General features: G+C 43.7%; 3 protein-coding genes across 4 annotated transcripts in view; all 3 read left to right on the top strand.

The window, feature by feature from the left end:
• Window positions 1-10,136: 10,136 nt before the first annotated feature.
• On the top strand, window positions 10,137-11,543 carry LOC139453076 (uncharacterized). Of its 2 annotated transcripts, XM_071234710.1 has the most exons (3): window positions 10,137-10,739; window positions 10,863-11,086; window positions 11,397-11,543. In XM_071234710.1, exons 1-3 carry the CDS (start codon window positions 10,363-10,365, stop codon window positions 11,405-11,407), a joined length of 612 nt encoding a protein of 203 aa, XP_071090811.1. In that variant the 5' UTR covers window positions 10,137-10,362; the 3' UTR covers window positions 11,408-11,543. The 2 variants fall into 2 exon arrangements, with proteins under 2 accessions (XP_071090811.1, XP_071090803.1); XM_071234702.1 differs by having other exon boundaries at window positions 10,863-11,543.
• Window positions 11,544-16,614: 5,071 nt separating this feature from the next.
• Window positions 16,615-21,611, top strand: LOC139453943 (uncharacterized). Its single transcript, XM_071235385.1, has 5 exons — window positions 16,615-16,659; window positions 18,955-19,075; window positions 19,348-19,415; window positions 20,908-21,093; window positions 21,495-21,611. Exons 1-5 carry the CDS (start codon window positions 16,615-16,617, stop codon window positions 21,609-21,611), a joined length of 537 nt encoding a protein of 178 aa, XP_071091486.1.
• Window positions 21,612-25,728: 4,117 nt separating this feature from the next.
• Window positions 25,729-26,191, top strand: part of LOC139453942 (uncharacterized) — a 33,395-nt gene continuing 32,932 nt past the window's right edge. Inside the window, exon 1 of the mRNA XM_071235384.1 lies at window positions 25,729-25,826. Within this exon, the coding sequence (XP_071091485.1) occupies window positions 25,733-25,826 (94 nt within the window). The 5' untranslated portion in view covers window positions 25,729-25,732. The remainder of the gene's footprint in view (window positions 25,827-26,191) is intronic.

Raw genomic sequence — 26,191 nt, 5'->3', positions numbered from 1 at the left:
GGTAAGTGTTCTTTTCTGAGATCATTATAACATGAACAAATGTGTAAAAAATGAAATTATCCTCTACACCATTATTACAGAGTGGACATATTCGAAGATACGTTTCTATCGACAGATATCTGCCTTCATTATTCTTCAGTTTTAAAAGACCTGCTCTAAATCTTACAATTATGTTTCTAAATTTTCTCTCATACAAAACTGTAAGATTTTTTTCAGGTTCTAAAAGACCCTATTAAACTCTGCATATAAATGATATCTTGAACTAGAGTTTAAGACTGATCTCCAGTTTTGGTAAAACATGTTTATACAAGTGTCCTTAAAAAGTTGTAGAAATGAAAGCTGGTTCCCAACTGTTTGCTATATTCATACAAAACCATAGCCATGAGAAAAAAGAAGTAAACGAATGTTAGAAGCCCATGTATGGCGTCCACAGTTATCTAAATACAATGACATATTATATGCTTTTTGGGCCATCTGTCTTCATTCATATGAATTAATTTAAGCCAAAACTTAAGTGTTCTAACATAGGAGTTGATCTACAATGGAAAACGACCCGTTTCCCTGTAGATTATAGCTTTTGGGGTTTATTGTCCTACTTGCAGGAATTTCTTACAGGCTAATAGATGAACTTCATATTGCTGAAATCCCCACACTTCAGAGCCATATAAAAGTATAGGTTGTATTTGCGAATCAAATATCTTAAAGAACACTGACTTTGAAATAAGATCAATTTTTCTTAAAGTTGCAATCAATTCGACCAAAGCTCTTTTTCTCTTAGTGCTAGATCAGATGTACTATTACTGAATTTTCCTGATGATAAAAAGGTAAACAAAGATATTTGCAGCTTGACACTACCTCAACCCTTTCCCCCATTAATTCCAAATATCCTTTTTTGAAAGCACCCCACCTCATCTGAATACCACCATTTTTTTCAGATTTACCGTTAAATTCCATTTTTCTGTGTGGGTTTCTAGAATATTCAACTGGATCTGTAACCCCATGACACTACCTGATGTTAAAATAACATCGTCAGCAAACAACAATAACAGTATCTCTATTAAATCAGGGATAACTGTACACCATGTTTTCCATTAGAAATAACTTCATTTGATAAATCGCTTATGAAAAAGTGAAAACAGTAATGGACTCAAAATACATCCTTGTCGTAGACCAGTAGGGCAGTCAAAATACTCTGTGAAACCTAGATCACATTTTACACACTATTTAACACTTTTACATAAACATCTTAAAACTTTTAACATTTGACTACTTATTCCATAAGACATTAAGAGATTATCACGGTTAACAAAATCAAAAGCCTTTATAAAATCTACAAATGCCGCATAAAGTTTTGATTTCTTTTAACATAAACATTTCTGAATAATAGCATACAGAGTAAATATGTGGTCAGTGGTTGCATAACATTTTCTGAAACCGGCCTGTGTTTCTGGTATTCTGTTTTTGATGTTTGCCCATATAGTTATTCGTTAACTTAAAACAGGCGTGTAAACTTTACCTATAACACTGAGAAGTGAAATACCATGATAGTTATCAGGATTACTATTCTCTCTTTTTTTATGAACAGAAATTATAATAGCTTTTGACCAAACATCAGGAAAAACACCAGACTCAAATATTCTATTAAATAACACATTCAGAAAGGACATGACAACATTTTCAGAGACTTTTAACATTTCAATTACCACATCATCTATACCTGAAGCTTTGCCATCTTTCAAATGAGATATAGCATTATGTATCTCTTCATCTGATATGGAGGAGTCCAATATATTCCCTTCCACATTGTTTACCACATTAGCACAGTTGGGTTTTAGATTTACTTCGTTGTCTAAGGGACATGTAAAGGAATGTGTGTGCTGGATACGCCACTTTTAGCAATGAAATAGTCATTATATGGCAGATAAATCGAGAAATGGGCCTTAAACATTGTAATCATGTGGATATGTGAACGTTTTAACCAGTGTCGTATGTAAGTGCAGAATCTAGGAAAACTGTGACATTCTACTTATCTCCGCTATTAATTCTTTATATTTGAGATGAAGTGTCAAAATCATGTGATGAAATGATAACAATAGAAACTGCCACATCTGAAAACAGCATTACAACTGTCTTTCCTGTCACAGCGAGAGAAGGAATATATTTGATGACATAAAGAAAGGTCTTGAAACAGTCGGGAATGCCATGGCTACCGCCGCCAAAGGTAAGATGTTATATCACCATGGTAACGCCACTGCCGGTTCCTGTTCCTTAAGACATGTATTCCAAGTAGACCTATACATACGCAGTTTATGTTGCCAGCATTCGAATGAGTGAGCAGGTTGATAGATTAGCATAAGCAGTGCCCAGAACAATAGGAAAACATCGGAAACCAAAGATATCCACCATTGCAGAAGATGTCAAGACACACAATAACCTTGTACTGCAAACACTTCCAAAGAATGTAACTTCGCCTGCTATATCATTTATTCATATTATGCAAATAACAAGCATATTATTTTCTCCAGTCACTCTACCTGTTGTTGAAGAGTTTGGAAAACGTAAGTTGTTGGGGTTTTTTCTCAGATATGCACCTACAACATGTCCTCCGTGCTCCTTGTACTCGAAAAGAGGAGGTTTGAAAACGATCGGAACGTGTGGTTACATATGTAAAATAAATAATTTGTAACTGCCTGACCTTAAGTGAAGATATCAGAACAACTATGAAATAACATTTTGTACGTTTAACAGGTCTCACAACAGAATAATTTTGTTTCAGAGGTACTCCCAATTGTTGACAGTGAGTTGTCTACATATGTACATGTCTAACGTGCGGTTCTCACCATGTTATTGATGTTGGCGTCATTATCGATTGATTCCAACAACAGTTTTCCGCCACATAGCTAGATTCGTTAACAGAAGCAATCAGTATCACGTCTCCTTTGACACACCAAACACTGTCACATGCCTCTCTTGACACACCAACTTATCAGGCCTTTCCAAACATACCTGACACTGGTACAGCACCACCAACAGCCACTAAATACATTGCCAATTGGTACTTCGCAAACTTACGCCTGTAAACAGTTTCATTCAAAATTGAGACCTTTGCATGGATATCCATCAGCAGAGTGACAGGTTCGTTAGCAATGAACAGGTCACATTTCTTGAAATTTCCTTGATTTGAATTTACAGTGAATAGAACAGTATCTTCTTCATAATAGGAATTGTCAAACTCTTCAGAGGAAAGTTCAAACTCTGTGTCATCAACCATTTTCACAGATGGCATGGTACCGCCCTTGTTACTTGAACAACGCATTTTCGTAAGATGGTTCATTTTCCCACAAGATCAAAATTTCTTGCCTTTAGGTTGTAAGGTCTTCTGGCCCACATAACATACAACACAGACGTACGAACACAAGACGTTTACTTGACAAGGACAATAGTAGTTGAATGCAGGGATCTGGAACCAGAACCAAGATGTCGGCACATCCGTTTCCGGTGGCGCACGCCTTCAAGATGTCGGCACTTCCGTTTCCGGTGGCGCACGCCTCCAAGATGGCGTCGCATCCGTTTCCGGTGGCGCACGCCTCCAAGAGGGCGTCGCATCCGTTTCCGGGGAGGAGGGGAAAACCCGGAGAAGCGCACGTAAAAGGTGAACGGGATCGACATTGAAAGAAGCGCGTCAAAAATCGTTTGTTGTTGTTGTTGTTGTTGTTCTAAACATAGACGTGGTGGCGGTGGTGAAGGGAGGGAGGGAGGGAAGGAGGAGGAGACGGGTTCATGGTTTGGGTTGGAGGGTCGTCAAAGCAAAGGATGAGAGTTGTCTTTTGGGTGAGATGGGTGGCCCTGAAAAGGGCCGTTTTGATGCTTACATGCAAGTGCACGCAGCGGTGCAAAGACACGGGTGGACATTCATCTGTCTCCTCACAGGACACCTACCGGTGTGCGTCAATCGGCGCACGTAGGTGTCCTTGAGGATGGTCTTACAGTACACACATTGAAATGTCCCATCCCGTGCCCTTGTGCCAAGGGCGTACACAGGCAGACCTCCTTGGCATGTACTGCATTGCCATGGTGGAAGCAATGGTGGTGATGTGGAAATTAGTTCCACATCCCAGTTTTCTGATTTTTCAGTCATGATGTAGTTGTTGCTTCTGCTCATGATGAGGGTTTCTTTTTTATCACAAGTGACACTGATCCACTCGAATCCACTCGATTTTATAGGAGAGGCACTGACACCCTGCTTCTTGGTTGGTTCCCCAGGCCGCAGCCCTGATTGGTTCGTTCCGGTGCCTGGCCAGCATCTCGGTTTTCCAAAACGGACCGACCCCTGTGTTTCTTTTCCATAGGAAATGGATTTTACCATGGGAGAGAAAGCACAACCCCGGTTCGACCAATCAGAGCCCAGCCTGATCCGAGCGCGGCCTCTGATTGGTCAACAACCCAGGCTTTGGATTGGTCAGATTTCGATCCGGTTTTTCTTCTTGGGTAGCCTTGATATTTTTTAGGTAGACGGTCGTCTGAATGCTAAAGGTGGACCGTCATAAGTAGACATGAACGTGATGTAAGAATGCTTACGTGATGTACGTTGTGTCACTCCCATGCCAATCGGAATGTTCTGTGTGTGTTTGTATTCAAACAGACGTTGACGTTGATCCATAGAATGATTATTATTATTATTATGAATGATACCGAGGTGCTGACACACGTGTAGGTTGACAGGTGTACTGTCATACGTGTTGCCACACGCGGTGTTTCACGCATGTTGCCAGGCAAAACGTAATGTCCCGTGTATGTATGTGTGTGTGTGACTACAACCATGGATGTAGTATTGAGATGAATAGAGAAAGATCGATACACCTACGTGACGTTTTCACGCGTAATGTGAACGTCGTGTACTTTGTGTGTGTGTGTGTGTGTGTGTGTGTGTTGTCATGCAAACGTAGTGTCCTGTGTGTGTGTGTGTGTGTGTGTCTTCAAATTATTATTACTATGATTATTTAATGATACCGAGGTGTTGACACCCGTGTAAGTCGACAGGCGTACTGCGACACGTGTTTTCATGCACACGTGATGTTTGACTCGTGTCTCCATGCACACGTAGTGTACTACGTGTCTCTATTTATATATTTATATTTATATATATTTATTTTATTTTTACACGTTAGCCTCCAAGAGGTCTAGGGGAGGGTGTGGGGTTTTTTTTTGTGGATTATCGTTGTTTGGCAAAGCAAAGGATGAAAGTTGTCTTTTGGGTGAGATGGGTGGCCCTGAAAAGGGCCGTTTTGGGAAAGAAGAAAACTTTTCTGCTGCTGTCCAAGAAGAATCATCATGTCCAAGCTTATGACAAGACAAGGATTGTCGAAGCGGTACTTGCTGTCATCTGGGTATACCATCTGGGTATGTCATCGGGGTGCCCAACGTGACACCACTTGTGGGGTCCAACAAAGAAAAGCTTGTAGGAAACAGGAAGCAGAAACAGACTGAACCATCCACAACAACAGCAGTAGACAAACAGGAACTTGAACGGGAACTTGAACGTGAACTTGAACAGGAACACAGGACACGGGAAACGTCGCCCTCCTAGGCATCCGGGCGTGCTACGCCTTTCGTGTTCTTCTGATTCACATTCACCTCACGGAGATAGTGGTGTAGTTGTAGCTTCTTCTTGTGTTTCACCAGACCGGTTAGTCTGAGGTAGTCACAGTGTGGGGACCACCTGTGATGTTCCACCCAAGGATCGTCGTGGGGCGCCCATCGTCTCAGCCGCACGCCACATTGGAAACAGTACACGCCATCGGCACCCCCTGTGTAGGCAAAGCCCGCATGGGCCATCTCTTCACCAGTCTGGTTCATTTGCGTAGGCCACGTCTCAAACGAAGTGAGCCTTCTTTCAAACCGTAGAAAATAGGGCGATGGCGTGTTACTGAGCGATGGTATCCCATCCTTAACATCCATACTCTTACTCCAACATCCACGAGTATCTGCACTATCCGTCACCACGTCTCCGCCACCCGTCGTCGTACCACTCTTCTTTGTTTCAGCCATTCTTCATTTTATAAAATAAAATTTTACAAGTGACACTGACCCACTCGAATCCACTCTTGTTTTATAGGAGAAGAACCGGATCGAAACTCGCTGCTTCCTGGTTGGTCCAAAATGCAACGCGCTCATTGGTTCATTCCGGTGCCTAGCCTGCACCTCGGTTTTCCAAAACGACCAGACCCTTGTGTTTCTTTTCCATAGGAAATGGATTTTACCATGGGAGGGAAAGCACAACTCGACTCAGGTGCTGTCTTCTGATTGGTCAACAACCCAGGCTTCGGATTGGTCCGATTTTGATCCTGTTTTGGGGAAGGGTTGTCCATCAATCAGACGTTCGGTCAATCTTAGAGTACAGACGTTCATCAGACACGCATCGCTATCATGACGAGCAACCAAAGTACGCCCTATCGTTTGGAGAGGAAAGATACCACCCGCTCCAGACGATTAAGAACTGCTAACCATACCTATCGTTTGACTTTCAACCCAGACTACTTGGACACCGTACCACCGGACCGCGTTCCCATGGAACTGCCAGCTTTATTTGACAGAGTGATCGATGACTTTTATCAACAGATGTCAGGCCAGAAGGGAGATCGTATTGGTCTAGGTATCGATCATCCCGCTTTGAACACCCCCAAACGGATTCCCTTTCGTCGCTTTGAAGATCTCCATGGGCTAAATATTTTACATGCCGTGGAAAAAGTCCAACAGTCCAACAAAGACCTGAACATCGATGCCACCATGGTTGTGACTTTAGTACACGTCACAGATCCCGACAAGGTAGGATTGGGCAGTGGAGTTCCCCGCCTGAAAAACGTGATTGGACTCGAAGCCTTTTTAACACGCAAACAGTGCATTGTACGGATCAAGAACGAAGATCAATCCTGTTTGGCACGGGCCCTGGTGGTGACACAACATTATGCCCAGAAGCCTCACCCTCTGACCCCAGAATGGACCGCCCAGCGAATGAGGCTGACGAGAACGGATCGCGTCGACGTTCAAGGCATACGGGCACGGGACTTGTTTCGACGCCTTGACCTGCCTGAATGTCCCTGTCAAGGCCTGGACGACCTCGCACGCGTGGGACGGGGCTTGTTGCCCCTGAATTATCAACTGAAAGTCTACAGTCAAGAGGTGGGTTAGAGACTGTTGTACAAGTGGGATGAGGCTCCACCCCACGCCACCGTACTGCATTTATATCATCATGATCAGCACTACGATGTCATCACTTCCATGTCCGCTTTTTTACGGGTCTAACCATTACTGCGAGCGCTGCGACCACCGTTATGATCATCCCGAAAAACACCCCTGCACCAAGCAATACCGCTGTCACCATTGCCTCCACTCTAGCTATTGTGGACCCAAGTAAGAGCGCGGGATCCCTTGCTTGACATGTCAACGTTGGTTCCCCAATCAACAGTGTTACACTCATCATCTCCAGTCCCCGTCAGAGGGAAAACCCAGTGCCTTTCAATCGATTCACAGGTGTCCGGCCTGTTTTCAGTTGGTCCGCATCTTGGAGACCCCCATGGTTCATCACGAGTGCTCCAATGAAGAACATCCCTGCTTGGTGTGCCGAGAACCCATGAACCAAGACCATCGCTGTTACATGACGCCTCTCCGTGAAGAAAACGAGGAAGAAGAAGAGGGGGAGGAAGAGGTGGAGGAAGAGGGGGAAGACGAACAACATCACGTACGAGACGACGTCCAATACGCGTTCTACGATTTTGAATGTATGCAAGACACAGGGGAACACATTCCAAATTTGTGCATGGTGCAACTGGGATGTGGACGGTGCATCAGTGAAGTGAGTAAGGACTTGTGCGAACACTGTCCATGGAGAGAAGAAGGGTATGGTCCCAGCCGTGAGATCGTGTTTCAAGGTCCCACCACGCAACATGATGTGTGTGTGTGGTTGACCATGCTGGCTGAAAAACCCATGAAGAACAAGGACCAAGAGGAAGAGGAGGGCTGCACACGCAAGGGGACAACAGTCCACCTGGGGAAAAAAAGAAAACGGGATGACTCCCCCTCAAGAAACCACGCTTCCAAACGTCAACGACATGCATCACCCCGGCAGGAGGAGGAGGAGGAAGCGTTGCTGGAAGAGGTGGAGGTGGAGGGGGAAGAGGTCATGGAAGTGGAGAAAACAAAGAAGCCAAAGAACAAGAACTCCGCCACCACCATGACAGTCCAGAAGGGGGATCGCATTTATGTGATGGCCCACAATGCACGATCCTATGATTTACACTTGATCCTGAAGGACTTGTTCCCCCTCCTGGTGAAACTCCCCACCAAGATATGACATGGTCAACAAATTTTGCAGGTGACTCTGGGACGACTGTGTTTCCAAGACAGCTTAAATTTCATCCCTTTACCCCTGAAAGCTTTTACCAGGAGCTTTGGGCTGAAAGAAGTGAAGAAAGGGTATTTTCCGCACTTTTTCAATACCGAAGCCAACCAGACCTACAGAGGTGCCTATCCACCACCCGTCATGTACGATCCCGATGGCATGCCTCCCGCGGAACGCACATCCTTCCTCCAGTGGCATACCCAAAAAGTGCAAGAAGGAGCCTTGTTTGACTTACAAGGAGATCTTTTAGCCTAATGTCAGAGCGATGTGGACATTTTGAGACGGGGATGTGCAGACTTCCGACAGAACGCCATCAACTAGGTTGGCATGGATCCCTTTGTAGAAGTGATGACAGCTGCTGCGTTCACCATGAAATCCTTCCGAAAACACGACTTGAAACCCAATACCATCGCCATTCTTCCACCTCAAGGCTACCAGCCCTAGAGAAACTATTCCAAAGCCTGTATGCACTGGCTCCAATATCTGATGGAAACGGACCCCCATCTGCACCTCCAGCACGCCAGGAATGGTGGTGACAAAGAGTTCACGTGTGGAGAGGGCCAACATCGGTACAGTGTGGATGGCTACGATCCAGCAACAGGCACCGTCTACGAATTCCTGGGCTGTTTCTGGCATGGGTGCCGGGCCTGTCACAAGACAAAACGTGGAGAACCACATCCCGTCCTGGGCACATCGTTGGGAGCCCATCACACCAACACCCACTACCGCTTGAGTCTCTTGAGTCAACACCCTGAGGAGAAATGGATCGTCACCCTGTGGGAGCACGAGTTTACACAAATGCAATGGGAGGACTCTGCTCTGCGTGCTTTCATGCAGGGACCCCACTGTATTCACGTCCCCGGACCGCTCAACCCTCGCGACGCCTTCTATGGAGGGTGCACCAATGCCACGCGATTGTGCTACGAAGCCCAAGAAGGTGAAACCACCAAATACATCGATATTTGTTCCCTTTATCCCTACATTTGTAAGACCGGTGCGTTTCCCACGGGACACCCGACCCTTCTCCATCAACCCCCTGTGGACACGTTGTTTGAACTGAAAGGACTGATCCAGTGTCGTGTCTTACCCCCGAAACGACTCTATCATCCGTTACTGCCTTACAGATCAGGTGGCAAACTGCTCTGTCCTTTGTGCCGCACGTGTGCCGACACCCGGTCAGACTCCCCCTGCGAGCACACGGACGAAAAGAGGCTGGGTGGGGTCGTACGCCACCGTAGAACTCCAGGAAGCCATCGCTGCTTGGGTCACCGCCAAACAACGTCTCAAGCTGTACGAGACCCTTGCCCTGGTGGGTCGCAGGGTCTTGTACTTTGACACGGACAGCGTCATTTACATTCATCGGCCCCATGATGCGAATCCAGAGCTGGGCCATTCGTTGGGTGAGTTTACAGATGAACTGGACGGAAACACCATCAAGACGTTTGTGTCAGGAGGCCCCAAAAACTATGGCTATGAGTTAATGAACCCCAGACCCGATGGAACACGTACAACCTGCAAAGTGCGAGGGTTCACTTTGAATTACCGAAACCAACAACATCTCAACTTTGACACCATGAAAGGACTGATACTGGGGCAGCGACCTGTACCTTTGGGTACAGAGATCACTTTCTATAAAATGATATACCATTGGGGTTTCATTAACGGATCGAAACTGGGTCGGACCGGTTTGGAAAAATTGAAGCTCAGACCAGACACCGGAACGGACCAATCAGAAAGCAGGACCTCAGTGACTTTTAATACGTCCAACGCTCTCCGGTCATCACTTTTCACTGAACGGACCAAGCAACAACATCGTCCCTCTGATTGATGTTCCTCACGTTGTGTTGGTTGTTGGCGTTTTATCTGGAAGAAACACGTGTTTGGAGAGAGTACCATCAAGTGTTGACACATATCCGTGAAGACTTGGAAAGAAGAAACAACGAACAGAAAATCTGGACAACATCATGTCGACACGGTTGAATGCCAAGACACGGAGCGACATGGGTGGTAAAAGAAGCAGGGGAGATGAGAACGGTGGCATGACTGCTGACATGTGGGGTGATGTGTACGACATGTTGTGTGCCAAAATAAAGGCTGATGACATGTACACCGAGTTGCGTTCAAAGATGTGGAAACTGTCTGAACCCCAGAAAGTAGCACCGGTGAAGACGATAAAGAAGACCCAGAAGAAAAAAACCACCACCACCCCAGCAACAACAGCAGCAGCAGCAGGCACCGAAACGAAAGGGACATCCTTTTTGAAACCTGCAACACCTGCAACGCCTGCAAAAAGACGATCCCGGAAGAAATTATCTCTGAAGATTGCTCATCAAGAACAACTGTAAGTACCATTCAGTACTTCTTTGTCTCAGTCATTCTTGGTGTGATGTTGATCTTCATGGTGATGCTATGTTGATGATGAATATGACTCTTCATAGAATTGACTCTGTCCTATGATTGACAGAACCCCTGATGTCAGTTCAGCCCAGTCCGTGCTAGAACAGTGGTGGAAACAAACCCCTCGGGAGCCCACCTATTCACCGAATGCACCTGTGATGCTGACGACGGGTGACAGTGAAGACAATGAAGCACTCAAGCTGGCCACCCTCCCTTCCATGGATCTGGATACGCTCCCCCTGCTTGGTGCTTCTTGGTCACCAGCATCACCAGAAGATGTCTTCTCCTCAGGTATGCCCATGGCTTGCGACGATGACAACGTTGACCAGGATCCTTATGGAGAAGCTCAACTCACTCCCCTACAACGTGAATGTAGTGTTTGCCGACACAACAACATGTTAAGATACATCAGCTGCAACAGCGGGCAAGTGATGTGTCATGTCTGTTGTCTGGAGCTCATAGACTGTACTTGTATGTTGACCTATGACAAGTATGATGACAGTCCTATCACATCTGAGGATCATATCTTATGGTGATCCTCATCTTCACTCGAAGAGCTTTACTGCACCAGTGATCAAGTGATGTGCCATGTCTGTTTCAGGGAGGTCATAGACTGTACTTGTTTAACCGATGGGACCTCTCACATGTTTGATGGAGGACCACATCTTATGGGGTTGAAGATAGAAGAGCTTGAAGAGGAAAGAGGAAAACGTTGCCGCGTTGTTGTAGGGACATGCAAAGCTCTCCCTCCGCCATTGTCTTTTCGCATTTCCAATGTATCTGGTTGTGATTGTTTTTTTTCATTATTAAACAGTGATTGATAGAACTGACTCTTTGTGTCTTGATTGATCTCAACTCCAATAGAGTGCCGAACCGAGGGTAGAGGTTGAGTTGAGATGTCGTCTACGTTGTCTGTCTGTCTGTCTGTCTGTGCATCTGTCATGTCAGTGCACACCTAAGTGTAAAATTAAAATAAACGACAAAGGTCATGTTTGAAAGATCAGCTGCCTGGTGTCAGTCATTCCAGGTCACATCACCACACCCACCGTGTGTCATGTCATGTGTCATGTATCATGCCGTATGTCAGTCAACCAAAACACAGGATGACGTCACGTGATGAGATGAAGGAGGTGGAGGTGGAGGTCATGACCTTCCGTTGAAGGGAAGTAGGGAGGAGAGTTTCATAAAATCAGGCGAACCCTCAGACCTTCTTTCAGTGAAATCACAGTCATCATGGAGCAAAGACGGTCTATGAATGCCATGTCATCCTCCCGAGATGTAGTCCCCGATTCCGAGTGGGTGTCTGAAAAGGCGAGAGAACAAGAAGCGAGAAAACGTCCACTCTTTAGGGACGACACCCTCTTGATGGACGACACATGGCGACTCAGTGACATTCTGGAGGGACCTTTTCCTTCTTACACCTTGTGTCATCCTTCTCATCCTCACTATGATTCATTTCAAGAACGTCTGAGGTCTTTTAAAACGTGGCCTAAACAGATGACCCAGACCCCGTATGACATGGCCATGGCTGGCTATTTCTATCCATGACGAGGTGACTGTGTTACCTGTTATTGCTGCGGTGATGGAGAAGTGAACGAAAAATACAGACGTTTGGTGTCCCAAGAAGCACGGAAGAGAAGAGTTGAGTGTCTTGTTCACCCCAAGTGACAAAGTTTCTTTTTTCAAAGTGTACAGACGTTCATACCCTCGTGGTCAACCCCATGGTCACCACCCCCCTCGTGTTCACAAAAATCACAGGGTAGCCCCTAATCCTGTGACTTTTTGTTTTGTTGTGTTGGTTCATGTGAGCACATAGTCGTGTTATGCTGTGTGTAGGATGAAGAAAAACAAAACAGGATCGAAATGCACACAGCGATACAAACTGGATCGAAATCTGACCAATCAGAGGCCATGTTTGGGTCATACTGGACAACCGGGGTTGTGCTTTCTCTCCCATGGTAAAATCCATTTCCTACGGAAAAGAAACACAGGGGTCGGTCCGTTTCGGAAAACCGAGGTGCAGGCCAGGCACCAAAACGGGCCAATCGGGGATGCGGTCTTGGGAACCGATCAGGAAGCAGGGTGTCAGTGGCTCTCCTATACAAACAAAACAAGAGCGAAGCCACTCACACACTGCATTCTATGAAACCAATCATGTCACCTCGATACAGTTGTATGAAGTGCCAGACCGACAGTCACAGTTACCTGTACTGCCCTGAAGTGACATGTCTCGAGTGTGATGCTCAAGGTCACCGTCACTAATGTCTGTCCGAAGATGAACAGTCAAGAGAAGCAGAACCTGGGCCCCTGTTACAACTGTAAAGCCATGGGCCATTTCGCTGCAGATTGCCCAGAACCCAGTCGAAAGAAGACACCCCAGCGTCCCTGTGACAACTGCCAAGTCGTGGGTCATTTCGCTGCAGATTGCCCAGAACCAAGTCGAAAGAAAACGTCAGCAACACCGTCCACGTCGACACCCGTGGCATCCGTGGCACCCATGGCACCCGTGACACCCGTGACACACGTGACACACGTGACACACGTGACACAAGTGCTTCATCTCATAGAAGACATGCACGCCGATGTCCTCGACCTAAAACAATGCATCGCACAACTCTGTGCGGGCATCACACCTCGTGTAGAGAAAAGAAAACGGGACAGAAGCCTCTCAAGAAAACACGCTACAAAGCATCGACGACATCTTAAGTCTGAGGATGAGATGGAATTAGAGGATGAAGAAGATAGATCATCTGAACAAAGTGACCAACGCATGAGGGGCATGCTGCTCCACTGTTTTTACCAGTGACCCATCGTTTCCAGTTTTTTCCAGTGTTCCAGTGTTCCAGTGTTCCAGTGTTCCTACCGTTTCCTGACGTTTCCAGTTTCCAGTTTGTTTTCCAACGGCCCTTTTCAGGGCCACCCATCTCACCCAAAAGACAACTCTCATCCTTTGCTTTGACGACCCTCCAACCCAAACCATGAACCCGTCTCCTCTTCCTTCCCTCCCTCCCTCCCTCCCTCCCTTCACCACCGCCACCACGTCTATGTTTAGAACAACAACAACAACAACAACAAACGATTTTTGACGCGCTTGTTTCAATGTCGATCCCGTTCACCTTTTACGTGCGCTTCTCCGGGTTTCCCCTCCTCCCCGGAAACGGATGCGATGCCCTCTTAGAGGCGTACGCCACCGGACACGGAAGCGACGCCCCTCTTGAAGGCGTGCGCCACCGGAAACGGATGCGACGTCATCTTGGAGGCGTGCACCACCGGAAACGGAAGTGCCAACATCTTGGAGGCGTGCGCCACCGGAAACGGAGGTGCCGCCATCTTGGATGCGCACGCCACCGGAAACGGATGTGCCGCCATCTTGGTTCTGGTTCCAGATCCCTGCATACAACTACTGACAATAACGAGACTGGTTACAATCGAAATCGGATCACGCGTCATAGTCCATGATTCCACGTGCAGCCACACACTACTGTTGGGGACCGTTGCGTACCAGTACCGGGAACAACCTCACATCCCTCCCCCCTCAAGAAAGGTCTGGCACGACTTGATCAACACTTACAACGACTGTTTCTCTCGATGAACGATCTGATGACTTGACTTGCAGGAACTCACCATAACACTTGGATATCACAAATCCAGACTTGAAATGCTGTTTCTTGAACCTATGTCCTCCTAATATTTTCACAGCAACACGATCACAAACATCAAACATCCTTGAAACTCTTTCAGGTGTCTGTTCTTGACGATGTAATTTAGCTGATATATGAGATTTGACACACTTATCCCATAACTCTACACAGCCAGCCATTTCCTCCCCCACAGAAGAAAAATCGTCTGACACAACTGGTGAATCAAACTGTTACGACCAAACATAACAAAATACGGAGCAAAACCAATGGTGCGATTTATCAACGAATTATGTGCTAATACAATTTCTGGCAAAACTCTGTCCCATGTTTTCTCTAACGAAGTTTTTAATGTTCTGTGAGCTCTTTCGACTGGATTAGCTTGTGGTCTAGCAACTGGAGTATAACTACATCTAGTTCCCCAATTGGAAGTAAACATACTGAACTCTTTTGATGTAAAGACAGTACCATTATCCATATGTAAAACACTGGGCGGACCAAATATGGAAAACAGATGTTCCAACACTGTTGCAGCACTAGATGATGTCGCCGTACGAACTGGAAAGGTGAAAAACATCCTACTCAGATCATCTAAACATGTAAACACATACACCTAACCACAGGACGAACGTGGAAGTGGGCCAACACAATCGCAATGAAGAACCTCCCAAGGACGCGAAGCAGTAACCATAACACCTAAAGGAGATCTAGGTATAGCATGTGGACCCTCTATACACACAGTACATTTCTCCACTATTTCAGCTACCTCGGGTTGAGTAATTGAAGAATTTACTTTCTGTGCTAATTGCCATGTTCTTTTTACATCGAAGTGACCCAATTCATGAGCTTTCCGAATAATAGCACGTAGTTTATCTTGATTTCTAGTCACAGCAAATACAGGCAATTCACTTCCATCTTCAACAGGCATACGACTCAAAACATCACTTAGAATGTTTTCATTCCCTGGAATATGATCTATGTCAAATGAGTATTCAGAAAGTTCTAAACTCCATCTGGCGAATTTCTCAGATTTTGAAGTCAAAATGTATGTCAGTTGCGTATGATCAGTTCTCAACCGAAAAATCTTCCCGAAAACATAGGGTCGAAATTTTCTAACAGCCCAAATTATCGCCAGTGCTTCTCGGTGGATAGTGGAATAATTTCGTTCAGTTTTTGAAAGTAAAAGTACTCCCGCTAAACCTGTCTTACTTGCATCAGTTTGTATATCAAATTGCGACGCTTCTGCAGTGAAATCAGGATGTTTCAAAACAGGGTTAGACGTCAAGATCAACTTGAGCCTTTCAAAAGATTCCTGATGTGGCGACTGCCAACAGTAGACACGCTTTTCAACAATACGACTGAGAGGCATAATAAGATCTGAAAAATCTGGAATAAACCTCTGAAAGTACGTTGCAAGACCTACCAACGAACGAACCTCTTCCCATGAAGTCGGAACCGGAAACTGGAAGATTGTTTCTAAACCTTTCTTACCTGGACTAAAACCTGAAGCAGAAATCTCATAACCAAGATATTGGACACTTTCCATGAAAAAGAAACATTTGTCTGCCTTCAGAGTTGCATAATCAGCTTTGTTATCATCAGGGATATCGTTAAATACCCGTGAGCAAAACCCTGCAGGAAGTACTAAAGCTAAACCACGTAACTTCTTCTCAAAGTTCCAATTGAGACACCAAGCTTTTACTTCATACACATTTTCAATAAAGTTCGCAAAAGTTGACTATTTTGGATCAAACAAAGGAATTCGGAAGTGCTTGATATCACCAGAATATTCTTGACTTTTACCACCTTCAGCCATGATGAATGGAATAGTATTCTTGAACAAATGTTCAAAGTTAATCACAAAGTAGACGAAAAAGTTCAACCACAAGGTCAAAATGGCAAAATGGAACAAACTCACGTTATAGTTCGATGAAGAGCACATTCCTTGAATTTCTGCTTAAACACTTTCTTTAAAGTTCTTTCATGAGTTAACACTTCAACACCACTGCCATCATTGTAAGGTCTTCTGGCCCACATATCATACAACACAGAGGTACGAACACAAGACGTTTACTTGACAAGGACAATAACGAGACTGGTTACAATCGAAATCGGATCACGCATCATAGTCCATGATTCCAGCCACACACTACTGTTGGGGACCGTTGCGTTCGGGCGAAGATGTCCAGTACCAGGAACAACCTCACAAGGTGGACAGATTTCACTGTTAGTGGGATGTGAAGGCGATCCAGAACAAAAGCAATATGGCTGTGATGAATGTCCAGTTTCACTTCTTTTCTTTACATTTTTCCTATTGACGTCTTGAACACTGGTTGTTTTCATCTGTTTGGTAAAGTCAATGTATCAGGTTCCATCAGTAATCTTTCACGAATATGTTGGTGGCAAATTTTCTCAATTAGCTGGTGACGAACAAGTTCATTTGTCGCAATGACGAAAATGTCATCTTTCGAGAATAAAGCTTGTTTTAGAAGTTCTGACATTAGTCTCTGAAGCAGTAACGCCCAAACGGTGTCATGAAAGTCGTAAGCTTCTGACTGTCATTGTGCAATGGAATTTGATCAAATCTACTTGCAGCATCAAGGGTTGTGAATATTGTCGAACCTGATAACTTTGGTGCAATATCCTCCAAAGAGTGAGTGAGTGAGTTGGGTTTAACAGTATTCCAGTAATATCATGGCGTGTCAGCTTAATGTGGAGGGAAAGCTTGAAGTGATGCAGGTCTCGGACGTTTACCACTTCGGTGAAACCCATTGGCATAGGTATGGTGCTGACAAACCTAGAAACATAATCTGGGCGAACCTGGATTCGAACCCACAATCATAGGTTTCTTGCGTTGCCTAGGGGCTCAACTCTGCACAGTGAATTGCAGCGCTTTAGACGACTGGCCTACCCATGCACCCTCCTCCAAAGATGGAAGCATGAATCTCTCACGCTCAACAGCGGAGTTCAGTCTTTTCAGATCCACACAAATCCTTATACGCCCTGAGCTTTTCACGACTGGAACCATAGGCACACACCATTCAGTTGGCTCTTTCACTTCTATGATGTCAGCATCTATCATTCGCTTTAAGTCGTGTTCCACTTTTCCCAAAAGTAGAAATGGAATTCCATGTGGAAATCGAGTATGGCTGAAAATCTTCTCGCAACTAGATTTTAACTGCATCACAATCCAGCAATCCATGTGTGCCAAATAAGTCTGTTCGTGAGAGAACATAAAGAATTAAAGTCATTCGTTTCAAAAGTTTATTCCTGCTACACCATCACTTGGATACATGAAATTGTGTTTGTGTTTTGCTTCATGCGTCTCATAGCACGTCATACATGTGTTTACCTTCAACCGAGTTTCTTCATGTTTCCAACTGTGTTGGACCGCAGGTGACACTAAGGGGAAGTAATTCTTGAAAGTTACGGAAAAACATAAATTGCTATTCAGTAGCAGCTTAAATTAAAACGAAAAATGATTCTACATATTGTCAACAAAACCCCTGGAAATCTCTGCAACATACTTTATCAGTCCCATTTTCTCGCAAATATCTCTTCCAAGTATCTCTTCTGACAACAACACAGAACCTGTAAATGTCCCCTCTGTATCTTGTGAGTTCACTGAACTCGCAAAGGCATTTAATTTTTCCCATGCCGCTCAGCTTTGTCGTTGCATTCTCCAACTATGGAACAATGTTCAGTTTCTTAAAAGTTTCCTCATTGATCACTGTCGTATCAGAACCATTGTCAATCTTCAGAACAACAGGGGTGTCTTGAATCTTTAGTTTTACATACCATGGTTCTCCTGAATCATTACAGTCCACAGCTACAAGGAAGAAATCAGTATCACTCTGTGGTTGCTTTGGGCCAGTGTCAACCTCATGTGCAAACTTACTATTGCAAGCGGCCTCAAGATATCCTATTTTCTTGCACTTGTTGCGCATTTTTTTTATCACGTTGGACAACTCCAACCAGTATGATGTTTGTCATCAGTATATTGACTGCGAATATTTGTTGATATGGTAATGACTCTTGCCAGCAAATCCAAGATTGCAATGGAAACCAGAAATAGTCCCACCAAGATGTGAACCTTGTTAATGACTGGCCCTTTTTGTGAGCTTAGAGCGACTTCTTAGCTGCTCCTAGTCTTTCCTACTGTTGTCCAGGGCCCACTTGCACAAAGCGATCTTAGCGCTAAGACTATTGTAAGCCTATGCTAAAGTATAGGACAATCAACCGTATAAATCCCGATAAATGAGCATTTCAAAACATTATCTAGGTATTGCGTCTGAACCTTTTACCAACCAATATCCGAATGTAAATGAGCAGACCGATCATTTGTTGATATGCACAGCTCAGGTTTGACAACCAACCAACTTGGTCAGGATGAAGGAAGTTACAGTGTGGAAATCACATCATCTGATACAGTTCATTTTGAGGAATGATTACATTTATTTTGTAAATTATGACGTTAAAAAGTGACTTCAGTGACAAAGTGTCCAATGTTTCCATGTTCAGATCGCAGACTTTGAGGGCAACCTGAAGACAGCTGCCAAGGGTCTGACCAGTGGCCAGGATGTCAAAGCCATCGCCCAGATGATGGTGTCGATCCTGGAGAAGGATGTCGAGTCAATGATGGGTACGAATATAGGCACATGCACCGAATACGTCTAATGATTAAATATGAAGCACATGTGGGTATTAGCTTACAGTAAGCTTGTGCAGTTACATGCATGTGTCAGTGTTTGAGTAATGTGGTGGTATGTTGTTTTTACAAGGATAACCCCACTGAGATGGCTTTTTTGTATACATTTGAAGTAGACCTCTGTGAAATATGTATAAACTTACCAAGATGTGAACAACACAGCGACCATGACATATGACAACTGCCTGTTTTGTTGATTGTTTCAGAAAAGGGAACATTTGACGTTGATATTGATGCGTTGATCCAGAATATCGAGCCCAACGCTGTTGCAAAGGTAAATATAATGAGGAGATTGCAATAAAACTTTTTGAGGATTCTACAAACAGACGTTATATTAAGCCAAATATTTTGATATAAAGCAGTGTTTAATCCAAATCACTCACAACCGTTTTCAGGTTTTGTCGCACTGTACTTATAAAAGTAGGGGATCATGAAGTGTAAATGTCAATACCAAGTATGGCATCAAACACGCCACACACGTGCATAGGGTGTCATTCCTGAATTTGATACAATCCTGTGACATTCCGGAATTCACTTTATCTCTATGGGCCATTATTTCTGTCAATCTTATCGATTCTGCAAATCATACAGTTGTGATTTTCTCGACTTCATCTTGGATCATCTACGATATTTTCATGCTGTTAACTGGAAGAAGTCAGCGTGCAGTGGCCAATACATTATATTCCACAGTCTGTGATTAGCAGACTATAGAACAGGTATTAACGAAGCCAAAATATTGACGATCGAACCCGTTCAGCATGTCCCAGGTCAGTGATGAGAGAATAGGATCGATTGATCCATACAAGGCTCTACGAAATCGAGCTCACACGGTAAATGAAATAACGGTCAGATGATTAGAAATCGTCTACATGCAGCTCATCTCCATGTTCGACTGTCACATGTAATGCCGCCCCTAACACACCGTCATATAGCTGACAGTATCCAATAAAGTATAAACCAGGGATAATCGTCGCTGGTCACGTGTCATGTTTTCAGATGAGTCCCGATCCACTTTTCACTAACTTGATAGACATCTGGCGACATCGAAATGAACGTCAAACCAATGTCAAACTACCAACCATGACAGATTTGGCGGTGGATCGGTTATGGTGTGGGGTGGCATCACTGCGACTGAAACTCCATATTGTTCAAGGAAGGTTCACTGGACAGGACTATTGGGAAAACACACTGACAACCTTTGTTGTCCCGTTTGCAAGGCATGTGCGACAACGCAAGTTTGTAACATGCACGAATCGTGAATTCTCACAGCAGCAGCAATAGAATGCCATGGCCAGCTATGAGCCCCGACATTTTTCCCTCATTGAACATGATCGAGGGACGTGTGTGTCAACGTCATTGGCTGAACGTGGTCAGGCGCTGCAAGAGGAGTGGGACAGATTCCCTCAAATCTTCATAAGGAGACTCATACGCAGTTTGCCTCAGCGAATGAATGAATATTTAAGTCGTGGTGGAATAGCACTCTACTGATCCAAACTCGTCAATTTCCCCATCTTACCACTTTCGTCTTTAAAGGTCGTTGTCGGTCATAACATCTACTACCATACTTTACTACTTTGCAACGTGTTCCCAATTTGTCCATTAGTATCATGCAACTATTGCTAGAAACTACTATCTCATAAAAATGTGGATTTTTTTATTAAATTCCGGAAATCCTCTACAGTTTTTTTTAAGAATAACGTTAAACTAGAGGTGCTTATTCCAGATACAGTACAGCGGAGAGTCGTGACAATGCTGTATGTTTTCAGCTCTTCTCCAAGCACAGCCGTCGTGGTCTTCTCGGCGATATTTTGAACGGATTGAAGGGCACACTGGGTGACACTCTTGGTCTTCTGTTTGGCACCGCCTTTGCCAATCTTAAAAGATTCCTTGACAGCGTGACGTCAAACGCCGAACAAAGTCTTACCCTGGCACTGAAGAGTCTCGCCCACACAGTAAGTTCCATAGTAAAAATGTGTTCAGGGCTTTGTCCAGACAGTAAGTTCCATTGAAAATTGTATTTAGGGGCCTGTCAAGACAAAACATGTCATAACATCGGATACATACTTGGAAACAGTGATTGCAAACACTCTCCAAGTTCCAAAGAAACAATTTTACTGAGATTATTGGGGACATTGTATACACGGCCTTGGCCAGACAGTACGCATTATAATTTTAAATGCAAGTGAATACCCTGAACAGGAAATATATTCTTGGTCAAAAAGGAATCTTCTTCTTAAAGTTTCACTTTGTTCGCAGTTAACCAGACACATAATTGTCAGTATCGGTCCCCTGATACACAGACATGACATGTACAATATGATAATCTCTTGCAACTATCTGTGTCTCTGTCCAGTTCCTGGCCAACACTGGAAATGCCACCGCACAGGTTGCTGCTGAGGCCGTCAAGTTCTTCCAGCCATTCCAGACTCAACTGGGGACATTAAACGACTATACAAGGGATTTAGAATAAAAGAACATCATAAAACATTGCCTCCTTGTTTGTTCTGTGAAGCATGAATGTGTGTACTCGTGTTTTACGCCATGTGTGAAACCCACTCTCAATGTCAGTACACTACAAGGGCGGCAATGTGACAAAATGAAGCGTGACGCCATAAGATCAGTCACTCATTTAACAATTTCGGTTGGAAAGTAAAAGAGACAGTGCCTGTCTGTCCCAGCAGAGACAAAATATGAATCAAATCATGTTCGTATTTATTTGAAAAACAAATAAGAGAGGACACCATTTGTATACACCAACTATTCCTGTTAGCACTGCACAAACACTATGGTAGACGACCTACTTATGTTTCAACAAAAGTCGAATTCTTATGACTGTGACAAACTTGATGATTTTGGATTGCATGAAATATTGCAGAGTTGAACGTTTCTTCTGTTGTGAGATGTGGGCACTATCAGCTGTTCAGATCATGTATAGTGAACATCAACTTGATTACAGTGTTGGAACATACAACTGTCGCTGATAACTGTAATGAAGAAGTTGTTCATCCATATCTTAAAGACGATAACTGTTTGGAACATTATGTGAAGAAGTTTGCATCCATAACGCTTTCATGTCTTCTTGTTGTCTTCCGCTATGTTTGAAACATCATGTAAACTGCTTCCTCGTATCAATGTGAGGACTGCACTCATCAACCATGTTATCCTTGCAATTTAGTAACATTGATGCTAATCATTTGCAAAGTGTTGGTTCCCATGTTCAAAAGCGAAGGTTAACCCAAAAGTCGGTTCGCACAGAAGTAAATTGTGTAATTAGTAACTACTTACTATTAACACATCATATTGAATTATATTGGATTAGGTTTGCATTCATTCATCAATATATAATAGGCCCTATTTAATAAATAAGTGCACTCATGACTTGCAGTGATATTGGACAATTTTGAATGAGGCACGTGCTCTGTTCTTGAATCAAGGAAAGAGCGGGGGAAAAGTCTGTGTTTAAGATAGTATCCTGCCTGCTCTGGAGAATAAAATAAGTCACAAATCGCTCACTTCTCGCTCTTACATAGGTACAGATATCCTTTTCGAAACTGCGACCTCGAGGCATCACAAACCAGCCAACTGATTTATTTTTGTTGCAGAGCACAAGCACAATCTGTTGACTGACATCGAGAGAGTACCCGGGTTTTCTACCAGGAATACAGCCCTTCTGACAATCTGGGTACTGTTTAAGGCTGCAGTGTTAGGGAGTCTTCACATTCTCCGAAAAGTTCTTGGTGGGTTTTACTAGATAGCACTTCCAGGGAGAATTCCCATTCGCTGTCTGGGCTGCATGTAGAGGGGCAAGGGCCCTGAGCAGATAATGAGCCTAACCAGCCCGACTGTGCGAGGGTCATCCAAACCCTCTTTGCTGCATTTTTTATTTAATCTTTAAATAATAATAATTGTAATAATTGTACTTTTGCACACATTTATTTTCTGATGATCCTCTTGTGAAGCATGTAAGACTCATTATGAAAACAAGTCATTCCACAATTTTTGGATCTGGGACATAATCTTAATGTCAATGTTGATTTAGTTGATGGTTCTGTAGTGCTGGACGGTACCGAAATGAGTGTCAACCAAGTAAAGTGCCAAATCAAATCGGCCCAGAGAGGCTTCTGAACGACCACTGAATCGAGTTTATGTGCAGTATGTTTAGAAGATCAGCATTCCAGCAGAGACCTTCTCTTGGATGAAGTCGGCTGGCCTGAAAAGTGAAACAGAAGTGAAACCGTCAATTTGTGATTTTGCATAAAAATGTAAATATGAAATGTAGAATATGCAATGATTTTAATGAGACTGTACAATTCATTGTCAGTGGATACCCAATTTGGACGACCCAGAATATGTCAGAGTTTGTCATGGAAAATATGAATATAAAATTCTGTAGGTGAACAGTTGACTTTATTTTGAAATTATTTGTGAGGGTGCCACTGGTGGGGGAGGATATTCTCGCCTTTTCGCATACACCTGGTATCACACATTGATGGTTTTGGATGCAAGCATGACATTTGCCAAGTTTTTCTTGAAGCGTGTCAATCACATTAGTGTCAAAAGGGACGGAGAATTTAAGTCTATAAATGATTGAAGCGGATTATCAAACAGGACATGTTCAGTTTTGAGGCTGTATTCTAAAGAATTTTATAGCTATCATTTTCTACTTATATAGTGGGTCATACTATGTTTGGACCTCAAGCATGGTGAGGACGGTAATAAAAGGATCGAGTCATGCCATCATGCTGTTAAAGATACTGTTAATATATCATTATTATTATGAACATTAAGAATATTATGAACTTGTGGAAGATGAGAACACAATTGTATGCATTTGAAAGTATGAACAGTGAGACAAATAGACGGAACGAATGACAGACAACAGGCATTGCTGGAATACTGGTAAATGAAGAGACAAAACACTGTCCATATCCAATAGAAGGAGCAATGTGTTTATGAATCACTATCAAATAGTCATGTTACCAGGTGGCACCCGTCACAACAACGGAATATTTATGAGAGACCTCCTACGTAAGATGTATGGAATGACTGTAGTATTGTAGCTGGAGGCTGACAGCAGAGCTGAGTTTACAGAGCTTTTATTCCCAGAAGGGTTATTTCCCTCAAGAGCAAGTGTGTAAATCCATGGGTTACTCTGTATTGTTGAAATGATCCTAAAACTGTTCAACCTGTCGCACAGACTCGACTACCGCTTGCAGAAGTCCTGTTGAAAAGAACTGTCATCAAAACAGTCCACATTTGTGATGGCATAGCAAAATATGCCTTAGCCATTATCTTAATCCACCTAGAAACCGGAATCATCGACAAGCAAACATCGACCTCAATACAAACCGTTGTTAACAAAGATAACAGTCTATTGATGATGCGTTCAAAGTAGACACAGCGGAAAGACACGCTGAGAAAGAAGCAAATGTCTGTGTCGTTATCAGAAAGTAAGGAGTGCACTAGGGCAGGCCTTGTCCACTCCTTGTGCTGTGTGTATATAACGCCATGCCTCTCCCAGCCCAGTGTCCCAGCCGGCCATTAACAAAGTAGGTATGTAATCCTTTACTTCAGACAACTACAGGTGTCTCCAGTCAGCAATGTCATCTGGAGAACTGGTGTAACTGACATACGATGTGGAATACCTGACCTTATATATTATTGGACATGTTTAGATATTTCCACCGGTTTAATATATCACCGGTACATTTTCACTCCAATATGTGAAGCCCATTTCTGATGTCCGTTGCTGTGAAAGTGCAGGAATATTGCTAAAAGCAGCATGAAGCCACTTACTCACTCACTCACTCTAACCCCACGAACGCATGCAATAAAGTTAGTTCTATTAGTTAATGACTATATTATCTCACGCAGGTAATGTAAAGTTGATATGTGTTCGCATGGTTATAACAAAATGTAAGAATATATGTCTGTGATTTGTATGGGTGTTAGTTCTAATGGAGACATCAAGATGGATGTTAAACATCCGTCCCCGTCCCTCTAGAGTTTGCCGCCATACTTGCAACCATACTCAGAGTTTGCCGCCATACTTGCAACCATACTCAGAGTTTGCAACAGCATTCAGACAGACTGTAGCTAAATATAAACAACTGATGAAACTGTTTGTGACATGAAAATCAAATGAAATATTACTGAGCATTCGTTTGACCAATATATAATTTACATAATTTAACCGTGTGAAACAATACGTTTATATCACCCCAAACAAGGGCATATTTACATCTGAAGTAACTCAACCTACGTGGCCAAATGCGTTCGTACGACACAAGTGTGTGTTTACAGACGTGAGTAAAAAAAGGTGCATGTGTTCGTGTAAAAGTCTGTCGAAGAACTTCTCTGTCTGATTATTTCATGTCCAACCATCGCCAGCGCTATGCACCAACCCCCGTGAACAAATGTTCAACTACTTGCAGGATTGTCACATAACTGTAACAGGTGCTTTAGCCGAGGTTACTTGTAGATCAGACCACATCAACTGAAATGGCTGCCTGTTTATCCAGCAGCATGCACCACAGCTGACGTACGTCTGTCTACACAAACTGTTTACTATTTGTCTGTTTATTCAGCACCATGAGGGTCTTCATTGTTCTCTGCATCCTCGCCGTGAGCCAAGCCAATCTACTGCAGGACCTGACTACCGAGGTCATCGCCAAAGAACATGAGGGTTGGTACTTCTAACTCATCCCCGTCTGAACCACGAGTGTTGACTCCTTGGTCATCCGTGTTAGAATTAAGCTTCAGCAACCCATGCTTGTTGTAAGGGGCGACTAACGGGATCGTGTGATCAGGCCCGCTTACTTGGATTATGCATGTCATTGTATCCCAGCTCAGTAGGTTGATGCTCATGATGTCAATCTCTGAAGTGTCTGGGACGGATTCGATTTTTCTAAGGCCGACGTCATAAGGTTGGAATGTTGATGAGTATGACCTAAACAACAAGCAAACATACATTATTTTACCAATATTAAAGGATAGTAACTGTGATATATATGAAGTAAGACGAGTTCTGTGATGATCACTTGCTTGATA

This window comes from Haliotis cracherodii, unplaced genomic scaffold (genome assembly GCF_022045235.1).
Source record: "Haliotis cracherodii isolate W230 unplaced genomic scaffold, xgHalCrac1.p SCAF_10, whole genome shotgun sequence".
Taxonomy (NCBI): domain Eukaryota; kingdom Metazoa; phylum Mollusca; class Gastropoda; order Lepetellida; family Haliotidae; genus Haliotis; species Haliotis cracherodii.
Note: the sequence above shows the minus strand (reverse complement) of the source record. Positions and strands in the feature narration are given on the sequence as shown.

Bases quoted from the DNA above. Each gene is read 5' to 3' on its own strand.
- LOC139453076 (XM_071234702.1), top strand. From the start codon at position 10,363: ATGTCGACACGGTTGAATGCCAAGACACGGAGCGACATGGGTGGTAAA. The intron at 10,740-10,862 runs GTAAGTACCATT...TATGATTGACAG, and splicing joins ATTGCTCATCAAGAACAACT to AACCCCTGATGTCAGTTCAG.
- LOC139453943 (XM_071235385.1), top strand. From the start codon at position 16,615: ATGTCCAGTACCAGGAACAACCTCACAAGGTGGACAGATTTCACT. The intron at 19,076-19,347 runs GTACGAATATAG...TGATTGTTTCAG, and splicing joins GGATGTCGAGTCAATGATGG to AAAAGGGAACATTTGACGTT. The intron at 21,094-21,494 runs GTAAGTTCCATA...GTCTCTGTCCAG, and splicing joins TGAAGAGTCTCGCCCACACA to TTCCTGGCCAACACTGGAAA.